Consider the following 21,656-nt stretch of genomic DNA (forward strand, 5'->3'; position numbering starts at 1 on the left):
AGCCTTTTGATTGTCTCTATCCATCTGGCAGCTCTGAATAGAAGATAACATTTTTTTTATCTCCTGTTTTGTAGGTTTCTGATAAAAATGAACTCTTCAATTTAATGCTCCGTGACCTGGGAGAGCACCCTGAAAAGGTGGAAGGTGTAGGACAGCTGCTTTTTGAGATGTGCAAGGGTGTTCGAAACATGTTCCACTCTTGTGCAGAGACGGTAAAGACAAGATTGCTGCTTTAGCTGTTACTGCAATGGGCCTTAGGCAGTCCTCACTGAAACCAGGAGTGTTTTCTCCTTCAGCTCAGTGAATCCTTGATGATAAGCATGTTGGTAATTATTTGGTAGGGTCTGAAAGCCTTCTAAGAATATTTTTGGATACAGGAAGGTTGTTTTAAGTAATTCCTTTTCAATATTCCTGTATGCTGAAATCACACTTCTTGCTGATATTTCAGATTTTAGGTGATAGCCTTTTTTTTTTTTCTCTGTAGTCATTCTAGAAGGAATTGAGATCACTGGAATGTTTTAGCAATACCTTGCAATAATTAGTTTTGAGATTGCTAGATTTATTTTCTAAATGTAAGAACACAATATACTCTTTTCCTGTGCAGGCTATGAAGTTAATTCTTATGAAGCTGGGGCCTATGACTGAAGAAGAAATTGAGCTACCATGGGTAGCTGTTGGAGAAGCCTTCAAGCAAATGATCAGATCAGCTGCAGTGCATATCCATAAGGAGCATTTCGACATTGTGTTCAAGTGCCTGGAGGTAGACTGATTGCTTTTCTTCTTACTGTTACTTTTTTATTCATGAGTGACAGAAAAAATTCTGCACTTATTGAGGAAGGTGTTTGTGTTCTACTGGACCAGAAATGGGTTTTTATCTGCTTTGGAAACATAAAATACAGAGTCATGGGAAAAATTCCACTCTTCTTACCCTGGTTTTGTGAGTGAGAAGGGAACTACTGCAGGTGAGACTTGGAACTCAGTCCTATGGCTGCGCAAGGATGGTTTGTACAGTCTGTCTTTGCATTCATTGCAGAACCCTTGCTGGAATGTAGTGTTTGTTTTATGTTGCTGCACTACTGATAGTTCAAAATCACTTTATGACAGTAAAAGGGAAGCTTTTTGCCCTTCAGATCTTTTTAACGCAAAGAGTTGGGTTAAACCTGGAAATCCAAGTTTGAACCTTGCAGCCAAGTACTGAAAATCAGAATGTTTTCAGTCTGGGTGTTCCTGTGTTGCTGCTTGGGGGGTTACACTCTGGTTTGAAGGAGCACAGCTGAGTGCTGTGCTGTGTTGGATCAGGGTGATGTAGAATAATCAGCAATGACACAGCCTGGCAGTGTGTTTTACTCACCTGATCAGTATTTAAAAGTTTACAAACATCTGTTAGGGGGTTTTGCTAAGGAGGATTGAAACCTCTTGCAACTTACAACAGACTGTGTCAGTTGTGCTCCTGAGAGGGATGAAACAGAAAACTGCAGGAAATGGTTCACATGAGCTTTTGTAGGGTAGTCCTTCCAGCATGGGTGAATAATTCCTATTGGTTCCTTCTTGAGACTGCTCTCCTGTGACTAACTAGTTTCATAGAAAATCCTATCCAGTTCCTCTGGCCTTACCCAATATGATTAGCAGTTTTTACCTGTCATTAGCTACAGATTTGTTTATCACTGAATGTTTTGTATCCCTGAGGTTTCTTTGACTCAGCATCTGCAGTTACAAAATCTTTGAAATTCATTACATACTGCCTTTTATTTTTAATGAGGCTTTTTCTTTTTCCCTGGGAGCTGGTGGATGCACAGGGGATATCTTGCTCAGAGGGATGTAGTCTGTCATAGCTGTCTAATTGGGTTCAATTCGTTGGATAAGGGATAGGAGTTTATATCTTCTCGACAGAAAGAGACACTAATGTAGAATGTACATTATATGAGTAATCTCTCAGCATCCACATTAGCAAAAGGATTCATGAAGCGTAAAAGTACCTGAATTCTGGTAATTTCAGTGAAAGCTGGGTGCTTCCAAACCATTGTGAATATGGAACCCAATATTTCCTCTTTCCTACTTTGTATGTCAAGTGTCAGCCTTTCTGGAGACCCTAATTAGGAATTTAGGAGTTCCTTGTGTTTCTGTCCAAGGAATCTGGGATGTGTTTTTACCTAAGGGAAATTTCACAGTGTTTCTGCATGGTTTAGTTTATGGAATATGTATAAAAGAGCCAACAGTAATTTGTTGGGCAGCTGAGATACTGTTTCTTCAGAAAGTCCTTCAAATAGCAGTAAGTGAAACAGAGTTTGCTCATTTATCTGAAGCATTTAAGTTATTTTATTTAAACAGGAGTCACTCCTAGATTTGCAGAGGAAAATAACAGAGGTCAACTGCGCTGTGGCTTCAGAGCAGATGGAAAGGATTCTGCAAGCTTATCTGATCTTAGTGGAACATGCAAATGGATCTAAAATCTCACTGCCTGAAGATGTCTGTCAGGTGAGTCAGACTTAGATGTGTCAGAGAGGTATCATTTGAACATGGAAGAGGTGTGGTCAGCTGAAGCATTTGTACCCATTTCTGATGCATCAGTGGGCTTAGGATTTGAGTGAACAGAGACATGTGTTTTGAGTATTGCTACCTCTCTGATCCTGTGAGATTTTACCTTTGTATTGTAATGCTAGCGTAGCCCAGCTTTAAATGAGCAATGGGGAAAATGGGCTACTGCTTCTAGAGTCTGTTCCTGCCACTGTGGAGGAGACTCCCCCATATCAGTGGTATAGAGCAGTTCTGCCAGATTCACATACATTTGACCCCATTAGGCTAGATTTAGGGCCTTCAAACTTTAGTGGGGCTGATTTGTTTCTGTGGGTTGAAGCTTGGGACTCTGTGCCCTCCTGGTCCAGGCACTGTCCATGCCATTCAGACCAGATAATCATTATCTTCATGGACAAATACGAGTTTTCTCTTTTCATTTCAGGTTTTAATAAAAATGTTACAGACGCCATATCTCTCATCATCTTGCTGCAAGATGCTGCTGAATGCCATTTCTTCATTCCTGCTGGCGGAAAATGTTTTGTTGCCAGATTCTTTGACCAAGGAAACTATTCAGAAGGTAACAAGGATTGCAGCTTAGACCAGGAATCCCAGTCTTCAAATTCCCTAGAGCAGGGTGATTTCTGGACATTGTATTTCAGGCTAGGAAATATGCTATAAGGTTCCCTTCAGCCTTTTTGCCCAGAAAATGAAGAACCTGCCCAGTGCTTTAAATAAAGTCTGAAGAGGTCTTGGAATTACCTGATGGTCTTGCACAGGCTGTCAGTATAGCAGTGTCACCATGGCAGACATCATTGCAATGAAATCCAGGCTCCAATTCAAACACCTACAGCCTCTGTAGAGAAAGGAAGGAAAACTGTGAAGGAATACATCCTGCCTATGGTGATAAAGCAGATCATTGTGTCAAACTTAGTGAAAAAAAAAAAAAATTTTCCTTAAGTTTCCAAGTATGCCTTAGCCTTGTGAACAAGGTTCACACAAGTGCAACTTTGATTTAGAAAGTGCAGGGATAAACATATTTCAGTATTACCTTTGCTATTGGAGCATTGACATTATTAGCTGCATACATTCCTATCAAATGTAGTGTTGCAAAGATCAACAGGAGATTATACTGTGGAGTCTGATTCTTTAGTTTTCATGTTACAGTAAATTATAATTTTGCAATTAACAGTGTGGACCATAGTTTTAGTGTGTGTGAAAAAATATTTCAAATAAAAATGCCACACGATTTACAATGGGAAAGCAAGACTTGCAATTATTTAAAGAAGATCAAATTTCATCTGGTCTTTAGTGTTGACTTGTGCTGAAGTAAGATTTGTTTTGCCTGTTGCATGAGGCCAGTTTTGCTCAGCAGACTTCTTCAAACATCTGAGGATATTTGTGTGGGCTTCTGTTAAACTGGAGGAGGCTTAAAGCTATCCTTGTGTTCTGAAGGGGCTGGGAAAGAGAGATCTGGGTGTGTATTTTATCTTGGCATTGAGGACTACTGATCCTGTTATTCCTGTATTGGGAATAACAATTTTGTTATTGTCCTTCAAAAGCACAGAGGTTTGCTCTATCCATAAGGTAGTAAACTTTCTGCAACCTGCTACACAGAAAAAATGCCGAATTGAAATATGTTTTGGGCCTAAGCTATTTCCTAACAGTTCATGTGTCTTTGCTGCAGTCCTAGAACTTTCAACTTCCATTTTCCATATCACACTGAACAGGTAGCTTGGTTGTCATTGCACAGAGACGGTAGGATCCAGCAGTGTTTGTCAAAAAGATTGTGTCAGTAGGGTTTGTTAAAAAGGACTGCATTTCTGTACCTGAATTGTCACTTGGAAACAATGCTGCTCTGTGTACTGGAATTAACAGGAGAGCCAGGCAGAGTATCTCAAGAGTTCAAAGAATGCTTGATTTGTACACCAGAAAACATATCCCATGGGTAGTACAGAGCTGACTATGAAATGTCTCTCATTCTGCAACCTTTCACTTCCATCTTGCAGGTATTTGCAAGTAGATTTGAACGGCATTTTCTTTTGGACTTCTCTGAAGCAATGTTCACAATGAAGCAATTTGAGAGGGTAGGTGGAAGTGATTGTGCATTTTGTTTATTTTTGTTGCTAAAGGGAACAACTGGAGAATCCACGGTATACTTACCTGCCTTGAATGCTGAAGGATTGTTGTGTATTGACGTGATGTTTATTTAAACTTCTGTTATGATATGGTAAGAAGGAAAGAGGTTACTTGTGTTCTTGTGTTAAAGTTGTGTAAGGGTTCTCAGAGTTGGAGAAGCTGATAGGTATCTGTTCACAAAAAGCAGCTCGTCTGTGGGGACTTAAGAGGGTGAGTGTGTTATGGATGGGAGAAGAGAATGAGTTCTGGAGAAACTAAGTGGAAATTAAGAATAAGCTGTATAAGTGGCAATCTGGAAGGAATCAAATTAATTAAATGGAATGGGAGGTGAAAGCCATGTCAAGGATCTGGAGTGTTCTGATAAGACTGGATTGGGTGCAAAATGAATTTTTGCATTAAATTACAGTCCCTGCTGGTGTCTAGGGGCACCAGAACTGATAAGTCTGATGCTTTGCTGACTTAGTTTTGAGCATTTGGATTTCCCTGTGGTTGGTGTTGTGGGTTTTTTTGTGGATTTGATGATGAATAATGAGCTTAGCCAATCTTTGACTTTGTACCTTTTTTTTTTTTTTTGTCTCTAGCATTTTCTCCCATGCTTTCTAGAATACATTGAACATTTCTTCTCTGGCACAGATGCCATCACAAAGGATGAGGCTGTGGCAATTCTGGCTAAACTTATTTTGGTGAAAGCAGAACCTCCTACCATTGGTTCAATGGCATTTGAAAAGTATCCTCTTGTTTTCACTGAAGCATCTGTCAGGTGAGACGTTTCAAGTTTAGCTAACACTAAATGTGCCTGTGTGGCTCTAGGCCTGAAGGCAGTGCAGAGCACATAAAAGTTGCCCTCTGGTATTTGCTGGAGTTGTGTAAAATGGCAACATTGCTGGCAGATTTGCAAACCAAGTGATATAGTAGGATAACACTTTCCTTTTTGAAATTACATGAGAAGAGATGCCACTTCAGAAAGGTGGTCACTGATACATAGAGTGTTGTGGTGCACATATGGGGATTTGTTTATACCATCATGCAAACTGCATCCCTTGGCAGTTAATCTTTGTAGTGAGTGCAGCAGTTCAGCTTCTCGTCATTACTAACCTCCTGCCTGTGCCCCAGCTTTTTTCCCCTGTATGCATATGTCTTGTCCAGGAGCTTTCTTGGCAGCAGTACAGTAGTCTTGCCATGGAGCACAGCTGGATATCAAAGGACATGTAATTAATCCAGAAGCAGCACTGTGCTGGCACAGCTTGACTGCTTTTAGTTACAAATATAGCTTGGTTGCAATAAAGTGGTTGCTTTCCCCAGAGCCTCTTTGGAAAATTAGGGGTAACCACTGAAGCACAGAATGACCATTGCTAATCTAATAGTGATTTTTCTAGTAATTCTAACTCAGCTAATTCAAAACTTTTGACTTTGTATTGCCTTTTATGAAAGGTTTTGTTTTTCCTTTAAGCAGTCTACTCTGTGTGGTTTTTTCATATTTTTCATAATTTTCATATTTTTATTTAATAATAGTGGAAGCCCATAAGAAATGAGGTTTCGGGAACAGATAGTTGAGTCAAAATGATTAAACTTGTTTTCTTTGTTTCTTGATCTCTCTATTTTTTTCAGTGGTTTGGAGTACAGAGCTGCAAGGACCTTGGTTTTTTGTGTTCTTGCAATGTTAGTAGTGTAAATTATGGCCAGGAGACATCTCAAGAGTTGCATACCCCTTCTTCTACCTAATTTTTAAATACTCCAATTCTGGAGATTTCTGAGCTGCCTCTGGCAGTCTGTGCCAGTACTTTGCTATCTTATACAGGTGGTTTTTTATTTATTTGGGCTTTTTGGCTTTTGTTTTTTTCTTGGGTTGTTAGGGGTTTTTCCTCCAGTCCTCAGTATATAACTTCAATCTTCTTTACAGCAGTTTAAATCCCTTGCACTTATCTGCTGGAAACATGAAGAGCAGAATATTTCTTGCTCTTTGCATCAAGCATTAACAAATAGCAGGCTTTCATCATCAGACGTGTCTGAGATCTTCTTTGTCTGGACCAACAATCCTAATTCCTTGAGGTTTATCTTATAAATGTATTTTCTTAAGCCTCTGATAATTCTTACTGTTGGCTTTTTATGAGCTTCTGTATTTCTTGAAGAGTGAAGCCTATGCAGACTTCTGACTGTGATCTTGCAAGCACTGGGTAGAATGGAAAGATTGCTGTGCATGGAGTGTGAAGGACTCTTGTTCATGTGTTCTGGTATAGTGTTATGGTGTTACCCTTTCTGTCTGCAAATAGGCTTGATGATTTGGGCTCACCTTGTGATTCCATCTAAGTCCCAAAACTTTTACCTCACTGATTGTTTTCTGTCATCCATCTCTGTCAATATTGTCATGGTTTATTAATAACAGTTGTAGAGATTACTCTCAGGTGTTCCTAGAGTCTGTATATCCCAGTTGTGAGGATGTCCAACTGAGAACCAGTGTCTTTTGTTCTAGAAATAAAGAACTGACATTTCTTATGGGCTGTGTTTTGTGCTCTTCAGCATAACTAGATGATGTTTTGTGCAGTAGAGGACATTGAGGAGAAGAAAATCTCTTGTGTTAATGCAAGTCCTTTTTGCTAGAAGTAGACTACATGATTTTGAATGTCATAGGAGCAAAAGGAACAATCTCTGATATGCAATGGTGAATTATTAAAATGTTTGTGTTTATTTTTAGCTCTAATACAAGGCAACAAACAAGTAAAAGACAAGGAGAAAAGGCAGTAGTACCAGTGTTGGATCATGTACTGTCTTTAATGCATTTACCAGAGAAGGAAGACATTACTGACCTTTCACAGGCTTGGGTTGCTTTGGTTGTACTGCCACATATTAGGTAAGGGATATTCTAAGGTACTATTGTCATGCATTTCTGTAATACTGTCTACTTTCTTACTGCCTATTAACTCTCTTTCTGTAAGAAATCACTTTACTAAGGAAAGGACAATAATTGCTAGTGCTAGGCTCAGGAAATGGGAATTAGAAGACAAAAACAAGTGCTGTACGGAAATACCATGAGTCAACAGTAAAGGCAGGAATAGAATATCAGCTTCTTGATTGCCTACTCACTGAATTTGAGTATAGAGATGTTCTTGACACATGTCAGTTTGTGTGTTTTAAGCACTATTCTCTCTCAACAGTATTTTTTCAGTAATTATTGAAGGACTAGTTAGAAAGAAGATGCAGTGAGTGCTACAACTTAAATTGTGGGGCAGAAATAGCAAAAACAGTTTTGCTGCTGTTTTCAAACTTGGAATGAGCTACCTGTAATTTAATAGAGATAAATGTGATAGCTTTTATACGTAGGTGTCCATGTAACAGAAATAAGTCTTTCCATGTATTTTGAACAGACCAATGAACAAAGACCACATTCTGCCTCATGTGACGAGTTTTATAGACTCTCTCTTCACAGCCATTGACAAAGGAAGTCTCTGCAAAGGTCAGTTACAGTTACTTCCTGTTTATTTGCTTTTTGTTGATATATAAAAAAATAAAAGCAGTTTTTTTGATTGCACGAAGCATGAAAATGAGTAGTAGTAGCACCGTATCCAAAATTACCAGCTTGAGCTCTGTGTTGGGTGCCAAAACAGACCATTGTGGTTTAACCCCAGCTGTCAAGTAATCCCCACACAACTGCTCACCTGCTCATACTTGCCCACTGGGATGGGGCAGAGAATCAGAATAGTAAAAGTGAGAAAGTTTGTGGAAAGTTTGTGGAGATGAAGGCAGCTTAATAGGTAAAGCAAAATCAAAACAAGGAATTCATTTACCACTTCCCATGGGTGGGCAGGAAACTTGCAGGAGAGTAGGGCTCTGCCATGCATAATGGTGACTTGGGAAGACAAACACCATCACTCTGAACATTCCCCACTTTATCTGCTGAGCATGACCATGTGGTCTGAAATACCCCTTTGGTCAGTTGGAGTCAGCTGTCCTGGATGTGTTCCCTCCCAGCTCCTTCTGCAACCCCAGCCCACTCACTAGTGGGCTGGCGTGAAAAGCAGAAAAGGCCTTGATGCTTTGTGAGGGCTGCACACTGATAACAAAAGCATCCCTCTGTTGCCAACACTACTTTCAGCACACATCCAAGCCGGAGCCTCATACCAGCTGCTATATAGAAACTCAGCTCTATCCCAGCCCAAACCAGCACATTCTCTGCCTGTTATTCATTACCATTTATGTCTTGCTCAGGTACAGCACTATCCAATGCAACCTCATTATCCACCCCTTTCCCCTTCCATCCTTTGATATAATATCATTCCCTTAGTCTGTGGACCATCCCTGTAGAATGTTCACAGAATATCTGCTGAGTTCATTTAATCCATGAATCTGGGCTCCACCTGTTACGGTGGTCACTCAGAACAGGAGAGTTGGTGTCTTGTGTGGAATTGTTTGCCACCAGAGTCAGCTCATGTTAATTCACTGCTGCAATTGCACTGCTTCTTGTAAAGCATGTCCTCCATCGGTTTGGGTGGCTCCCGCTATAGTAATTCCTACAACATGTGACTTAAACCTACAACATGCAACTGAAATGGGTTAAAACAGTTTAATGTTGTGTCTGTTATAATCTCCACCCCAATCCCTTTGGGCTAGGCCACAGGGCTTAACATTGCAGTGAACTTTTCTCCTTGCCCCTGCTTGGGTTTGAATTTACCCACAGTCTTGTTAGGGGAGTACCTGCTCCAAGTGAAGTCTTACCTATGAGTCCCAGTTTCTCCTGGGGTATACCTGCTGTGGTGTAGAATCCCCATCACCACAGGTGTTTTGTGGTGCACCTGTTCCAGGTCAGCCATGGGCCACAGTGCCTTCAGAGATGCACCTGCTCCAAATATGGCCTTACCCAAGGCTGCTCTCCCTCAGGAGTGCACCTCTGTCATGGACTTGTGTATGGCCACACACTTTGAGGTGCTCCAGCATGACCTCATGCATAGTTCGTGGTGATTCACAGTGTACCTGCTGTAGCATGTGCTTACCCACAGGCACAGATGCTTCAGGTGTACTTTCTCCAACATGGATTTACCCTTGGGTCACAAGGGAAGTTCCTTTGGAGGTACGCCTGCTGCAACATAGACATAACTAAAACCATAGTTGCTTTGAGATGTACCTACTTTGTCATAGACTTAACCACAGCCACAGATGCTTTGGGATGTCGTGCTCCTATTTGGACGCATCCACAAGTCACAGTCCAATTGACTCAAGTTCACACTGGAATTCCAGCTTGGCTGGTACAGCAGGACAAAAAGAGAAGCACTCCCCTGGCCACCTGCCCACCTGGGTGCATTGCCATGGCTGTTATCAAAATGTTCTCAGGTACAGCTAAGTAGTAAAGCACTACAGCTGTGAAAGCAAAAATCAGTCACTAATGATCAGTGGCTGCTAATATACAGTAAGACAAGCAAGCTTTATGGCAGGCACAGAAGCTTGCCAATTAATAGCTAAACAGCAATAACAGCTATCAATCAGAGTTCAATCTAGCACATTGCAACCTCTGGCTCTGTGTGTGCCAGAGGCACATTACTATTTCTTCTAACCTTGCAAGCCACATGTTGGGTGCCAGAAAGAAGTGTTGTATCTTAACCTCAGCCAGTAACTGAGCTGCTTGCTGATGAGGGGAGAGCATCAGAGAGGTAAAAAGGGAGAAAACTCAAGGGTTGAGATACAAATAGTTTAACAGGTAAAGCAAAAGCCATACATGTAAGTGAAGCAAAATAAGGAATTAATTTGCCGCTTCCCAAGGGCAGGCACATGCTCAGCTATCCCCAGAAAGCCCTTTCATGCTCCATCACTCAACAGTTGCATAGGAAGACAAATGTCATGCCTTTGTCTTCCCCCTGTTTTAAATGCTGAGCATGGTGCTATATGCTAGGGGATGTGTCTTTGGTCAGTGGGGTCAGCTGTGCCAGCTGTGTTCCACTGGTAAAGTTAGTTTTCATCACAGTGGCTAGTATGGGGCTGTGTTCTGGATTTGTGCTGAATACAGGGTTGATAACACAGAGATGTTTTTGTTGCTGCTGAGCGTACAGCTGCTGCCATGGCCTTTTCTGCTTTTAATGGTGCCATGCTGGCAAGGAGGCTAAGCATACATGGCAGGGTGGGAGGAGGCACAGGACAGGTGACCCCAACTGACCAAAGGGATATTCCAGACTTTATCACTTCATGCTCACTATATAAATTTTGGGGAAGGAGGAGGAAGGGAGGGGATGTTTGAAGTGATAGCATTTGTCTTCTCAAGTCACCACTACGTGTGATGGAGCCCTACTCTCCTGGAGATAGATGAGCACCTGCCTGTCCATGGAAAGCAGATTCTTGTTCTGTTTTGCTTGTGTGCGTGTTTTGGTTTTTTTTGCTTTATCTCAACCCACAATTTTTCTAGCTTTTATCCTTCTGATTCTATCCCTGATCCTGCTTATGGGGGAGTGGGCAAGCAGCTGCAGGGGGTTTGGTGGCTGGCTGGAGTTAAATGACAACACCCCTTCCAAAGCCTTGTGTACCCCCAGCCTCCCCACTGGTGGAGTGGGGTGAAAAGCAGGAAATGAGCAGAAAAGCCCTTGGTGCTGTGTGAATGCTGCTCTTTAGAAACAGAAACATCCTTCTATTATCAACAGTTTCCAGCACAAATCCAAAACAGAGCTATATACTAGCTGCTATGAACAAAATTGCCTCTATCCCAGCCAAAACCACCACACCATCTCTGACCCAAGAGACACCAAGAATTCTAAATGCTGCATCTTTTCTCCAGGAGGAGATGGTCACTGGTTGTCTTCCCTTTCTGGCCAGAAAAAAAAAAAAATTAACTGAGCCTGCATAGAGCAGGGCAGTTCTTACTCAGAGAGCTAGAAAGCATTTGACCCTGTGACAAACTATAAACAACTTTTAGAATACCCCAGGTTGAGTGTTCATTGTTCCTTTGTAAGGGCTGTCTGTCATTTTGTTAATATTCCTGAACATATCCACCAGTCAGCTCTGTTGCTTTTTCTTCTTTAAAGAAGCTTTGTCAAGCATGTCCCTTTTTGATTTAGGCCTTTCTTTTGTCAAATTTGCAGGTTTTTCATGCTGTCATGATTGTTTTATTGGTGATGTACTTAGCCTAAAAAAAGGAATAACTAGAATTTCTTTTCTTGGGTCTCATCTTTACTGGTAGTAGTAGCAGCACTGCTCAGGCTCTGTGTGCATGCCAGAGGCACATTGCTATTTCTTCCTTCATCAGTAATGCAAAATAAAATAAATGCATCCTCAGTCCTATACTCATGCCTCTGTTGTCCCATAGTACACTTGCTTGGTTTTCTTTACCCATCTCCCAAACTAGGGTTTCTGGATGCTTTTTTTCATCCTCTGGCATTCTTTCCACCTCCAGGATTCCTGCAATTCCTTCCCTTTCTACTAGGACTCCAGTCTCCTCTCACTGCCTGTGCAAAGCTCCTAGCCCTGTGCTCCATTTGACCTCCCTGGCCTCTGAGCACTGAGGCAAAGTGCAGGTTCCAGAACTGGTTGTTTTTGGTGTTTTGGTTGCTGTGGAGTGCAAGGAAACAGGCTTGAAAACTGGGTCAGAGCAACAGCAAGGTATTACTGGAAGCTCTTCAGGGCCAGTGTGGAAGTGCTTCCCTTACTGATCACACAGGTGTGTCTGTAGTGAGGTGAAAGCTGCTGTCTTTGTCCAGCACGGGCACACTGCTACCAAAGGGCATGCAGGTTGCATTGGGAACTGTCCTTACACTGTGCAGATAGATGCAGAAAGTTTCCTCCTGTCATTACTTGATGTTTTGTCTCTCTTTGAGAGAGCACCCTATGGAGGTTAATGGTTAGCAGGATCTGGCACATGCCTGGAGAATTAAGTAATTTAGAATAATGTTTGCAAAAGAATAAATAGGATAGGAATGCTCACTTCCCTTTCTTTTCCACTGGCAGCATGTAAGACAGTTAAGCCTTTTTAAAACTTTCTCTAAGTTATCTCGTTTAGGAACAGTATTTCTTCAACCTGGAAGGAGACAAAGGAGACAAAAGTTTTTTTTTAAACCTATTTGCTAATTTAGAAGTGTAGTGGGAAAGGAATTGCCCTTTCTAGCCTGTCAGGGAATTGGCTATCATGGGCTTCTGGGAAACCCTCCATCTCAAAAGGAGTCTGAGAGGTTTAGAAAGGAGACAAAATTCGGCAAACCCACCTACCATTCACTAATATATAATCAGTTTTAGGTACATGAAACTGCTTTGAAGATCTTACACAGTAGTGCATTGCCAAAGTTCCATAGTTTATAGGCACCTGTGGTGGTAGCATCAGTGTGTATTTTTGCTTTGGTTTTGCTACATTCAGATCAATTTGGCAGCATTTCTTTGTTTTTAGCAGAGTGCTGTCTGCAACTCCTGTCACAGTGCTTAGCTCCAGATCCCTCACATGTGGGTGTGATGGAAACATGCAAACTGGGAGCTGTCACAGCTTTCAGTGCTGGTTTGCTGGAGGAGGAACTTACTTTGATAGCCAGGGAAGCACTTATTTTATGTGTTATGATTATGTGGTATGGTAGAAAATACACATGCCAGTTCTTGGATCCATATGCTACCTTATTTCTCTGACTCCAGCCTTTTCAGGATGGACATGCACCATGCAAGCACAAGTCACTGAGAGCTGAGTAAATTTACAAGATGTTCTTGTTCTTTCTCTGCTCCAGGAAACCTATTTGTGGCCTGCCAAGCTGTAAGTACTCTACTTAGTTTGGTGGAATCTGCTGAAGTACTCCATTTGTTACCTGTGGAGCGTGTCAAGAGCTTGGTGACGTAAGTAAACTCTGCCTGTTCTATGGTGCTTCATGGTTTTCCTTGGTAGGGCAAAAATTTGACTTTGCTTTTATATAAGAGCTGGTTAAATGCTTCTTTCTGTGCTGCCCATTCTGTTATGCTGATGCATTGCTTCAGTATTGTGGTTATGTAATGAAGCAAAGTTGTAGGCACTTTTTTTGGATAATAGATATAGTTCCTGTTCAATGACATTTTGTCTGCAAACTGATGCTTTTTTAGCTGCAGGGTAGTGTGTCAAATAAGTTGGTTCTAGTTTTATGTTGGAGTGCTACACTGGTTCTAGTTTTGCTTTGGAATGCTACACTTAGTAATTCTGTGTTACATTACAATGATAAAAGAGACAGGAGCAGCACTTTCAGAGCTGTGTCAAAGGCTTTTTTGTATACTCCATTTTATTTAGTTTTACTCTATTTAGTTTATAATTGGCACAGAAAACTGGCTGGCTAGAGGGATTTAGGAAGACCATTAATCTCTCTCTAGCATCTCCAAGTCATTGGTGGCTTGAGCTCCAAAACATCCTGTTCATTTAGGAAGTTATGGTGCTCATATCTGAGGCATGACGGAGATAAAACAACTTGCCCAGATCAGGCAGGAATTATTGGCAGTGAGCTTTAGCCTAATGCTTTCCTGTCAGCTCTTGGCTGTGAAATGTGCTTGGAGCAAGTGATGTAAGGTAGCAGAAGGAAGTTTCTCTATGTGCAGACAAGATTCCTGGGGTCTCACCCAAGCCTAGATTATTGATGAAGTTGATCACTGACTGACTAGCTGGGCAGTATCAAAAGCCCTCGTGTGATCTTATTTTCTGCAGCTGTGTGTTCAGTATGCAAGTGTCAGTGTGACAAGCTTGATTCACACAAAGGAGGGATCTCATGCCTCTTGGGCTGTCATGGGTTTTGCAGCTGGAAGTCATTGTGCTGGTGAAGTCTAACTTCACTGGCCTGCTGGTGAAGCAGAATCTGAAATTGTGGAATTTTCCTTTAACATTGTAGTTATCACTACTGCCTTATTTTTAAATACCAGTGATGTTGCAGTTCTTTCTGTATGCTAATAAAATCATCCATTGTTTTAGCACTTTCCCTTCAGACCCCTCTGCATTGCTGTTGGCTGATCTCTATTACACGAGGCTGGCATTGTGTGGCTGCCAGGAACCCCTATCCCAAGGGAACCTAATGGATTTGTTTGAGAAGTTGCATCCTAATATTTCCACTGGTGTTTCCAAGGTAATCTGCTGCTTTGAGCACATGCAAAGTAATTTGTGTTTTAACAATAACATATAAGTAAACTTAGTTAAATGATAAAGTCTGAAAGGAGAAACATGAGATGGTGTAAAGCTATTAGTTCCATAGTGTCTGCTTAGGCCTGTGTCAATGGGGCATGAGTTAACAGAGGTTAACTGTTAGCCCTGTCAGCCTTGCCTCTTCCCTAGAGGTAAATCAGGGCAGGAGCATAATGCATGCACTTCTAACTGCCTTCTAGACTACAGGAGTTCATCTGTTTCTCAGCTCCACGATGAACCTAGTGAAATCAGTGTGCTGTACCAGACATTAATCTCTCTGTAGGTGTTTATGTGTCAGTTTATATTGCCTGACATATGCTTCTGCTTGGAATAGGTCCGGCTGTCGACGGTTCGAATTCTAAGCCATTTTGATAATCCACCTTCTGCACAGATTGAGGTAGGGCTAAAGCTTTTCATTTAACATTTCAAAGCTGTCTATGTTTCATGTTTTGTATGAAATGTTGTTCATTTTGCAGAAACAAAATGTATCTAGTAGAGGTGGTCCTCTGCTTTTGTGCTTTCACATTCCAGTTTTATTTCTTTGTCTCCCACCTTCTGGTGTTTTCAGAAGTGTGCCTAAATGGTGGAAACCAGAGCAAGTCCTTTGACTTTTTTCTTTTGTCCAGAACAGCTGTGAGTCTGTATAGTTTTTTTGGAAGTAATTTTCAATGCGATAAAGGTACTCTTAACAGAATTCTTGTCACTTGTTTGTTCAGGGTGATGGCACAGGAGAATTCCAGCCATTATTTGCCATATTGCTCCAAGCAGAACTTGTGCCAGCAACAGTGAATGATTACAGAGAGAAACTTCTCCATTTAAGGAAACTAAGATGTGACATAGTGCAGCCTGCAATACCAAGTGGATCTTTGCAGGAGGTAAGGATTTATTGTCAAAAAGCAGTTGTCACATTCCTTTATTCCAAGAGAATGTTCTTATTTCATCACATGGATTGCAGAGATTTTAATGAGAGTGCATTAAAAAAAATTAATTAACTCCCAGATTAGGTTTTAGAAAACTTGTTAGTAGGGATCACAGTTTCTATTGTCCTCAGGAGTACTGTGTTTAGCAGTACAATAGTGGTATCTAGATAAATGGCCCAGTCAGATTAATCTCGGTTTGATGCCTTGAAAAGGAAAGCAAATGATTCCAGGGAGAAGTGAGTTGTAAGCAAATTTAAACTCATGACCTTGCCATGTCCTCAGTGTGGTTGAACATTGGTAGCACCCCCACTGGCCATTGGTGGCCTCTGGATCTTGCTTCAGCAGGAAAATCCATTATGACTGTGATTGTTGAATCTCCTCTGCTGCTGAGCTACAGGGGGCCTCACGTTCATGAGGAAGGATTGTAGGCCACTCCTTCTCCATGTAGCTCAGCAAGGAGCCAGTCTAGAGGACATGCTGTTAGGCCTAGTGCAGTGAATACTCTTCTGGGCAAAATTTCATCTGTCTGAGGTCCCTCATTTTGCTGTGGCAGCACTGAAGGTGGATAGAGAGACAGTCCAGATCATCTGTGCTGAACTGGTTTTTCCATATTCATGTTATTTTGGTGTAGTTATGAGATCTCAGTGTAGCTTAGAGTAAATGGGTTTATGATTTCCACATGAAGCTATGAAGAAGTGGGTTCTAGATATTCCACATGAAGGAATGATTATGTGTGTGACTTCCTTCATCTTTTGGAGCACTCCTGAGAACTTCTTTGATCAAAGTTTCCTATTTGAGAGGAAAAAAGGTTAGAGGAGCTTGGTTGGTCTTTATCTACTGTTTTCTGCTTCTCAACAAGATGGTGCTTTGTATGTCATTCTAGGTGCCTCTTCGATATTTACTAGGAATGCTTTATATTAACTTCAGCCCTCTCTGGGATCCTGTAATTGAACTCATAACGTAAGTATATGCAATTGGATGCTGCAGTCTGTAGTTGTCTCACAGGACATTCCTTTCATTCTTCTGTGAACAGAAGATGAGGTAAAAAATAGCCAGTTTGAAGAAGGTTGTGCACAAGAACCTTCATGTGAGATCTTCTGAAATTAATTTGATCTCTCAAATCTTAACCTGTGTAGATTCTTCATCTTATTTCCTGATTTTTCGTATTTTAAAGGGAATTTGCAACAAATACAGTCAAATAACATCAGAGTTTTTAGTCAGAGGTAGCAGGATTTGATTTATGTTTCACAAATGCTTAAAGGAACAAGAAGTCTCTCTCAGTTTCCTCATCTGCCAACTTTTCTGTCCTTACTGGAAAACCTCTAAAACCTACTAAGTAGTAGGGAAGTCTTACCATGGTGAAAAAATAAGTGACTTCTTTAACCATGACTTTATCTTCTTCTTTTTTCCTTCCTTTGTTGTATGATTAAAAAGGATGGGATTTTCCTCTTCAATCCAGTGAATTAATTAAAGAAAAAAAAAATTAAACCAGCTCTTCAAAAGATATGTCCATGGTAATTCTTCCTTTGATTCTATATGATTTGCTGTACAGAAGTCAGTAGAAAGCTTGAGAACATTTTTACTCAATTTGAGTTTCATTTGAAGTCATGGGATACAACCAGATTATTTTAATAACAGTTGACATTTGGGATCCATGAGAAAAGGCAAGGAAGTGCTACAGCTGCATTGTGCAGATGTCCTGTCTCTGGACAGCCACATTAAAGCAGTGATCAAAGCCTTTGATTGTGGTAGTTGATAACTAGCTGAGTGACGCTTGCCTTTTCTTATCTTCCTTCTAATTTAATACTGTATTCTGCTTTGTTAGTTCTCATGCAAAGGAAATGGAAAATAAACAGTTCTGGAAGGTCCTGTATGAGCATTTGGAGAGGGCTGCTAGCTATGCTGGTAAGTCACCTATCCTAAGCATGGTTATCATAGTAACCCAGCTAATGGTGAATTATGTGGCTGTTTTTCAAGTTCCCCAAATTTATGTGTGATGGGGGAATGCAGAACCAGTACTATTGTCATGTCCAGGGCAGGAGTGGAGAGGCTTGTGAGGAAGCTGTGTCTTGTCCTAAACACCAAGCAGTAGCTGGAAAAGGCCACCTGCATTACAGGAGGGAGTTGCAGGTTGTGGGAAACAATGCAACAGTTTTGTCTTTGCTTAAGGCTGGCACTGCTCAGACTGGTCAGGAACAGTGACAAAACCTGTGTAATGGTGCAGACCATCTTCCTGCTCCATGGAATTTCTGTACACAGTCCTTGTGTGCTCTTGAGGTTTACCTATGGGCATATGCAATCTAATATGTCAATATAGAGTCAAAAGTATGCAGCCATTTGTGAACTTCCCTGTTATTCAACGGAACTGAGCCCAGTTGAGAAGTGCCAGGGTTGCAAGGCATCCTAGAATGCTTTCTAAGCAATGTGTGTCTTTCAGGTTGCTGTTAAATACAGTTGTGTCTAAACAAGTGCATGTCACCAAATGTATTACTTTTGTAATGGGGGATAGATTCCTTGCTACTGGTGATTATCAAGTAACCTGAAAAGATTTTCTTACCTCCTCTGTAGAAATGGAGCTACAAGATGAATTAGATGAACAGGAGGAGAGCATAGCTGAAGCAGAAAGTGAGAAGATACCAGAAGGAGAGGTGGGGACTGTCTTTCTGGAGCAGCTGAGGAGTAGAACAGATTGCAGTGAACGGCTGGACCACACAAATTACCGTTTCCTACTTTGGAAAGCACTGGATAAGTTTCCGGACAGAGTGGAACCTCGATCAAGGGAACTTTCCCCACTTCTTTTGAGATTCATTCGGTAAGTGACATTTATTTTTCAGTTGAGTGAACACATTGCTTTCATTGTGTTGCTGAGCTTTAAGATGTCTATCCCATTACAGACTTTATTTCTTAAATGCATGGCTGATGACGTATCTGTTTCCAGTAGAGATAACCTTTTAATTGGAATGTGGATTCTGTTAGGCTGAAATGAAACTTCTCAGTCTCTCATTCACTGACTTGACATTGTCAGTCTCATTACTCAGTTATAGTGAGATTTCCATGGAAATAAAGTTCCTCTTTAATGAAAATGCACTTTAATTTGGAATCACAGAATACCAAAGTCTTTTCCCCTAGGATGGGGAAAATACTGGTTTTGTTAGAGACTGATTCAAATTCCTGCCCTGGAGGGAAAGCAATGGTGTGCTTGCATATGTGTGCACATATCAGACAGTATGATGGACATAATAAGATATTGCAATAAGAATGGTGAGGTTTTTAGTTGATGTTGCCCTGAAACCTTGAAAAATGTTATGCTTCTTAATTCCTTCCTTCCTTTTTTTTAAACACAGAAATGAGTACTACCCAGCAGATTCCTTAGTGGCTCCATCTCAGGATCTCAGAAGGAAAATTAGTGGTACCATAGCAGCAAAACAAGTATTTGCTGAAGAGGTGAATGATGTTGCTATGGAGGAGGAGGAGGAGGAAGAAGAAAAGGAAGAAAGGAAACCATTTAGTATAGGAGTACTGAAAAAGAAAACAAGAAGAGCTGCTGCTAAGTAAGTATTTTTAGTTTTCCCTTTTGCTAGTGCTCTCATGGAAAGGCAGATTCAACAGCTCACATTGAGATGCAAGCTGTGATTTTGTATATATTATTTTTTCTTCTTTTGCTTGTGCTTCATCATTTCTCAGTGAATTACAAGTCAGAAATTCTGCCTGTACATTACTAAAAATCGTAATACATTGCCCAGGTTTTATCATTATCTCGTAATCTGCTGACCAGTCTGTGGTGTGTTTTACTTAAGGCAAAAAATGTATAGTATTCTCATGTTTTCAGAGACTCTTGTACCTGAATTCCCTGACTTATCTGTGCATATCTGTTAGTCTTTGAAAATTGTGGGCATTCCCAAACATTAAAAAAAAAATTAGATTATTTGTTTATGTATTCTGATGCTGGGATTCTGCCATTTCCTGCCCACTATAAATCTTTGTCTTCTTAGGGACCAGGGTTTTTATTCGGTAGACTGAAGCTACATGTTGCTGAGTGTCATTGTTGCAGTGCTAAATACATAGAGAAAGTTGCTCTTTCTATGAATTCTCCCCAGTGATGACCTCTGTCAAATATCCCTTACAAATACAGCACAAAGATTTATATTCTGACACTTTTTTTGCAAAGGACGGCCCTTGTACTGACAAAGAACTTAAAAATATCACCTTCTATGTTGGAACAAGACAAGTATTTGATATGTAACCTAAAGTGTCATTTCATACCAGGTGTCCTATGGGTGTTTCATTTTTTTTCCCAGATTCTGGCTTGTATCTGCAAGTTATCAGCAATTAAAATGCAGTGACAGTCCAAGATATTTTGTTGTTTCCCAGCCTCCATCTCAGAACATCAGTGAAAACATTAGCTCCCCGTAACTGTAACAAAGGCATGAAAGATTTACTGAGGATGTGTTAATGAGTTGTGAAGTGACCTCCTTTCCCGGGTCAGGCCTGTGCCAGGGAGGACTCCCTTGTGGCGATGTATTCTGTGTCCTGGGAAGCCTGGCTGAAGCAGGGAACACCACCTGCCCAGGAATCCCTGTGAGGTTTCTGGAAGGCATCTTGCTGGTCCCTTGTCTGTGCCCAGCCATGGAAAAGGGTGGCCCAGCTCAGGTGTCTGGAGGATTCAGTGTAAATTAGCAGCTGAATGAGGACAGCTTCTACCAGTTCCACAGCACACATAGAAGAGGAGATCTCACACCTTCCTTATCCTGGTCTTCTGTGTCCCTTTCCGTGAAGAGGAGGTGAGGCAGATGTGAGGTGACCCTGCCAGTGCTAGAGGAACTGACTCCCATCCGTCCTTGGAGCCCAGTGTTAAGTCCAGGACACTCTGGCTGAATGCAGCCCATCACACTGGTAGAAGCAACATGGGCACCAGTTGTGGACAAGTGAATAAACAAAGAGATAAATACAGAATTTTGATGTTCTAGGCTGGCTTGGCAGAGAGGAGTAAGCTGCATCCTGACTGTACCCCTTTCTCATGAAAAAACTGTGCCTACCCAGTGCTACTGAAGTAAAGGCATTCTCTGTGCAGTGCAGTGACAGCTGGAAGGAGCTGCTTAGGGAATAGGATGCCTCTTGATAGGTCTAAAATAGTGCTGAAGACTTAGGATCCCCTTGTGTTGTGTTTTGTTTTCTTTCTTGTTAATGAATTTTAATTAAAGTTCACTGTTTGTTTCATGGCTATTTTGAAAAATAATTACTTTGTTTTGCAGGCAACTAATAGCCCATTTACAAGTTTTCTCAAAATTCTCAAATCCTCGTGCATTGTATCTGGAGCAGAAGTTAAATGCCTTGTATACCCAGGTGAGGCTATCTGCTTACTTTTAGAAATGCTACTAATAAATTAACTCTTTCTTATTTGAGAGCAGTGTCTAATACTGAGGAAACCTGTCATTTTCTGAACTCAGCTGTGACAGCTGAAAAAGGAACTGTCCTTGAGAGGACTTTCTAACAGGCTTCACTTGAAATGAGCCCCTTAGGCAAAGATCTGCTTAAGTTACCTGGCTTCATTTGCCAGGAGTGGCACTGGCAAACAGATCTGACAGCAGCCAAGTAGTAATCTTTGGCAAGGTGGGTGAGTGGCTGCAGAGGATATCTGTTTCATTTACGCTTCACGCAGGCTATGGAGGAGGATTTAATATCCCAAACTTGGTGAAGATCTAAGGTTTGTCCTATAGTGTTTTGTGTACCAAGACTATGGCCAGTATGTACAAGAGATCATCAAACATGAAAAAAGGAATTTCTTCTTGAAGAATATTCAATCTGCTTGATTCTGGGGATTTCCCTTAAAGAATTGCCAAAAGTGTGACTTCAAAGAGGAATTATAAGTCTTTATTTTACAATCCTTAAAGTGTTTTTGTTTTTTCATTCTTTAATTTTACGGGGTTGTGTTGGTTCCCAGCTTGTGGATTTGTTCAGGTCATTGCAGTTTGCTCTCATTGTTCCCAGTTTGTTTTCTGAGGCTGTGG

At 41.1% G+C, this 21,656-nt stretch overlaps 1 protein-coding gene across 2 annotated transcripts in view; it reads left to right on the top strand.

Annotated features, from left to right (window-relative positions):
• UTP20 (UTP20 small subunit processome component) overlaps positions 1-21,656 on the top strand; it is a 63,137-nt gene that overhangs the window by 4,962 nt on the left and 36,519 nt on the right. For both annotated transcript variants that reach the window (XM_021552867.2, XM_077783577.1), the window contains exons 7-23: positions 75-212; positions 605-760; positions 2,329-2,475; positions 2,957-3,091; positions 4,521-4,598; positions 5,232-5,410; positions 7,343-7,498; positions 8,013-8,101; positions 13,326-13,431; positions 14,522-14,672; positions 15,063-15,125; positions 15,445-15,603; positions 16,532-16,608; positions 17,474-17,553; positions 18,217-18,460; positions 18,993-19,199; positions 20,901-20,991. In XM_021552867.2, the coding sequence (XP_021408542.2) occupies positions 75-212; positions 605-760; positions 2,329-2,475; positions 2,957-3,091; positions 4,521-4,598; positions 5,232-5,410; positions 7,343-7,498; positions 8,013-8,101; positions 13,326-13,431; positions 14,522-14,672; positions 15,063-15,125; positions 15,445-15,603; positions 16,532-16,608; positions 17,474-17,553; positions 18,217-18,460; positions 18,993-19,199; positions 20,901-20,991 (2,256 nt within the window). The remainder of the gene's footprint in view (positions 1-74; positions 213-604; positions 761-2,328; positions 2,476-2,956; positions 3,092-4,520; positions 4,599-5,231; positions 5,411-7,342; positions 7,499-8,012; positions 8,102-13,325; positions 13,432-14,521; positions 14,673-15,062; positions 15,126-15,444; positions 15,604-16,531; positions 16,609-17,473; positions 17,554-18,216; positions 18,461-18,992; positions 19,200-20,900; positions 20,992-21,656) is intronic.

Source organism: Lonchura striata, chromosome 5 (assembly GCF_046129695.1).
Source record: "Lonchura striata isolate bLonStr1 chromosome 5, bLonStr1.mat, whole genome shotgun sequence".
Classification (NCBI taxonomy): Eukaryota; Metazoa; Chordata; class Aves; order Passeriformes; family Estrildidae; genus Lonchura; species Lonchura striata.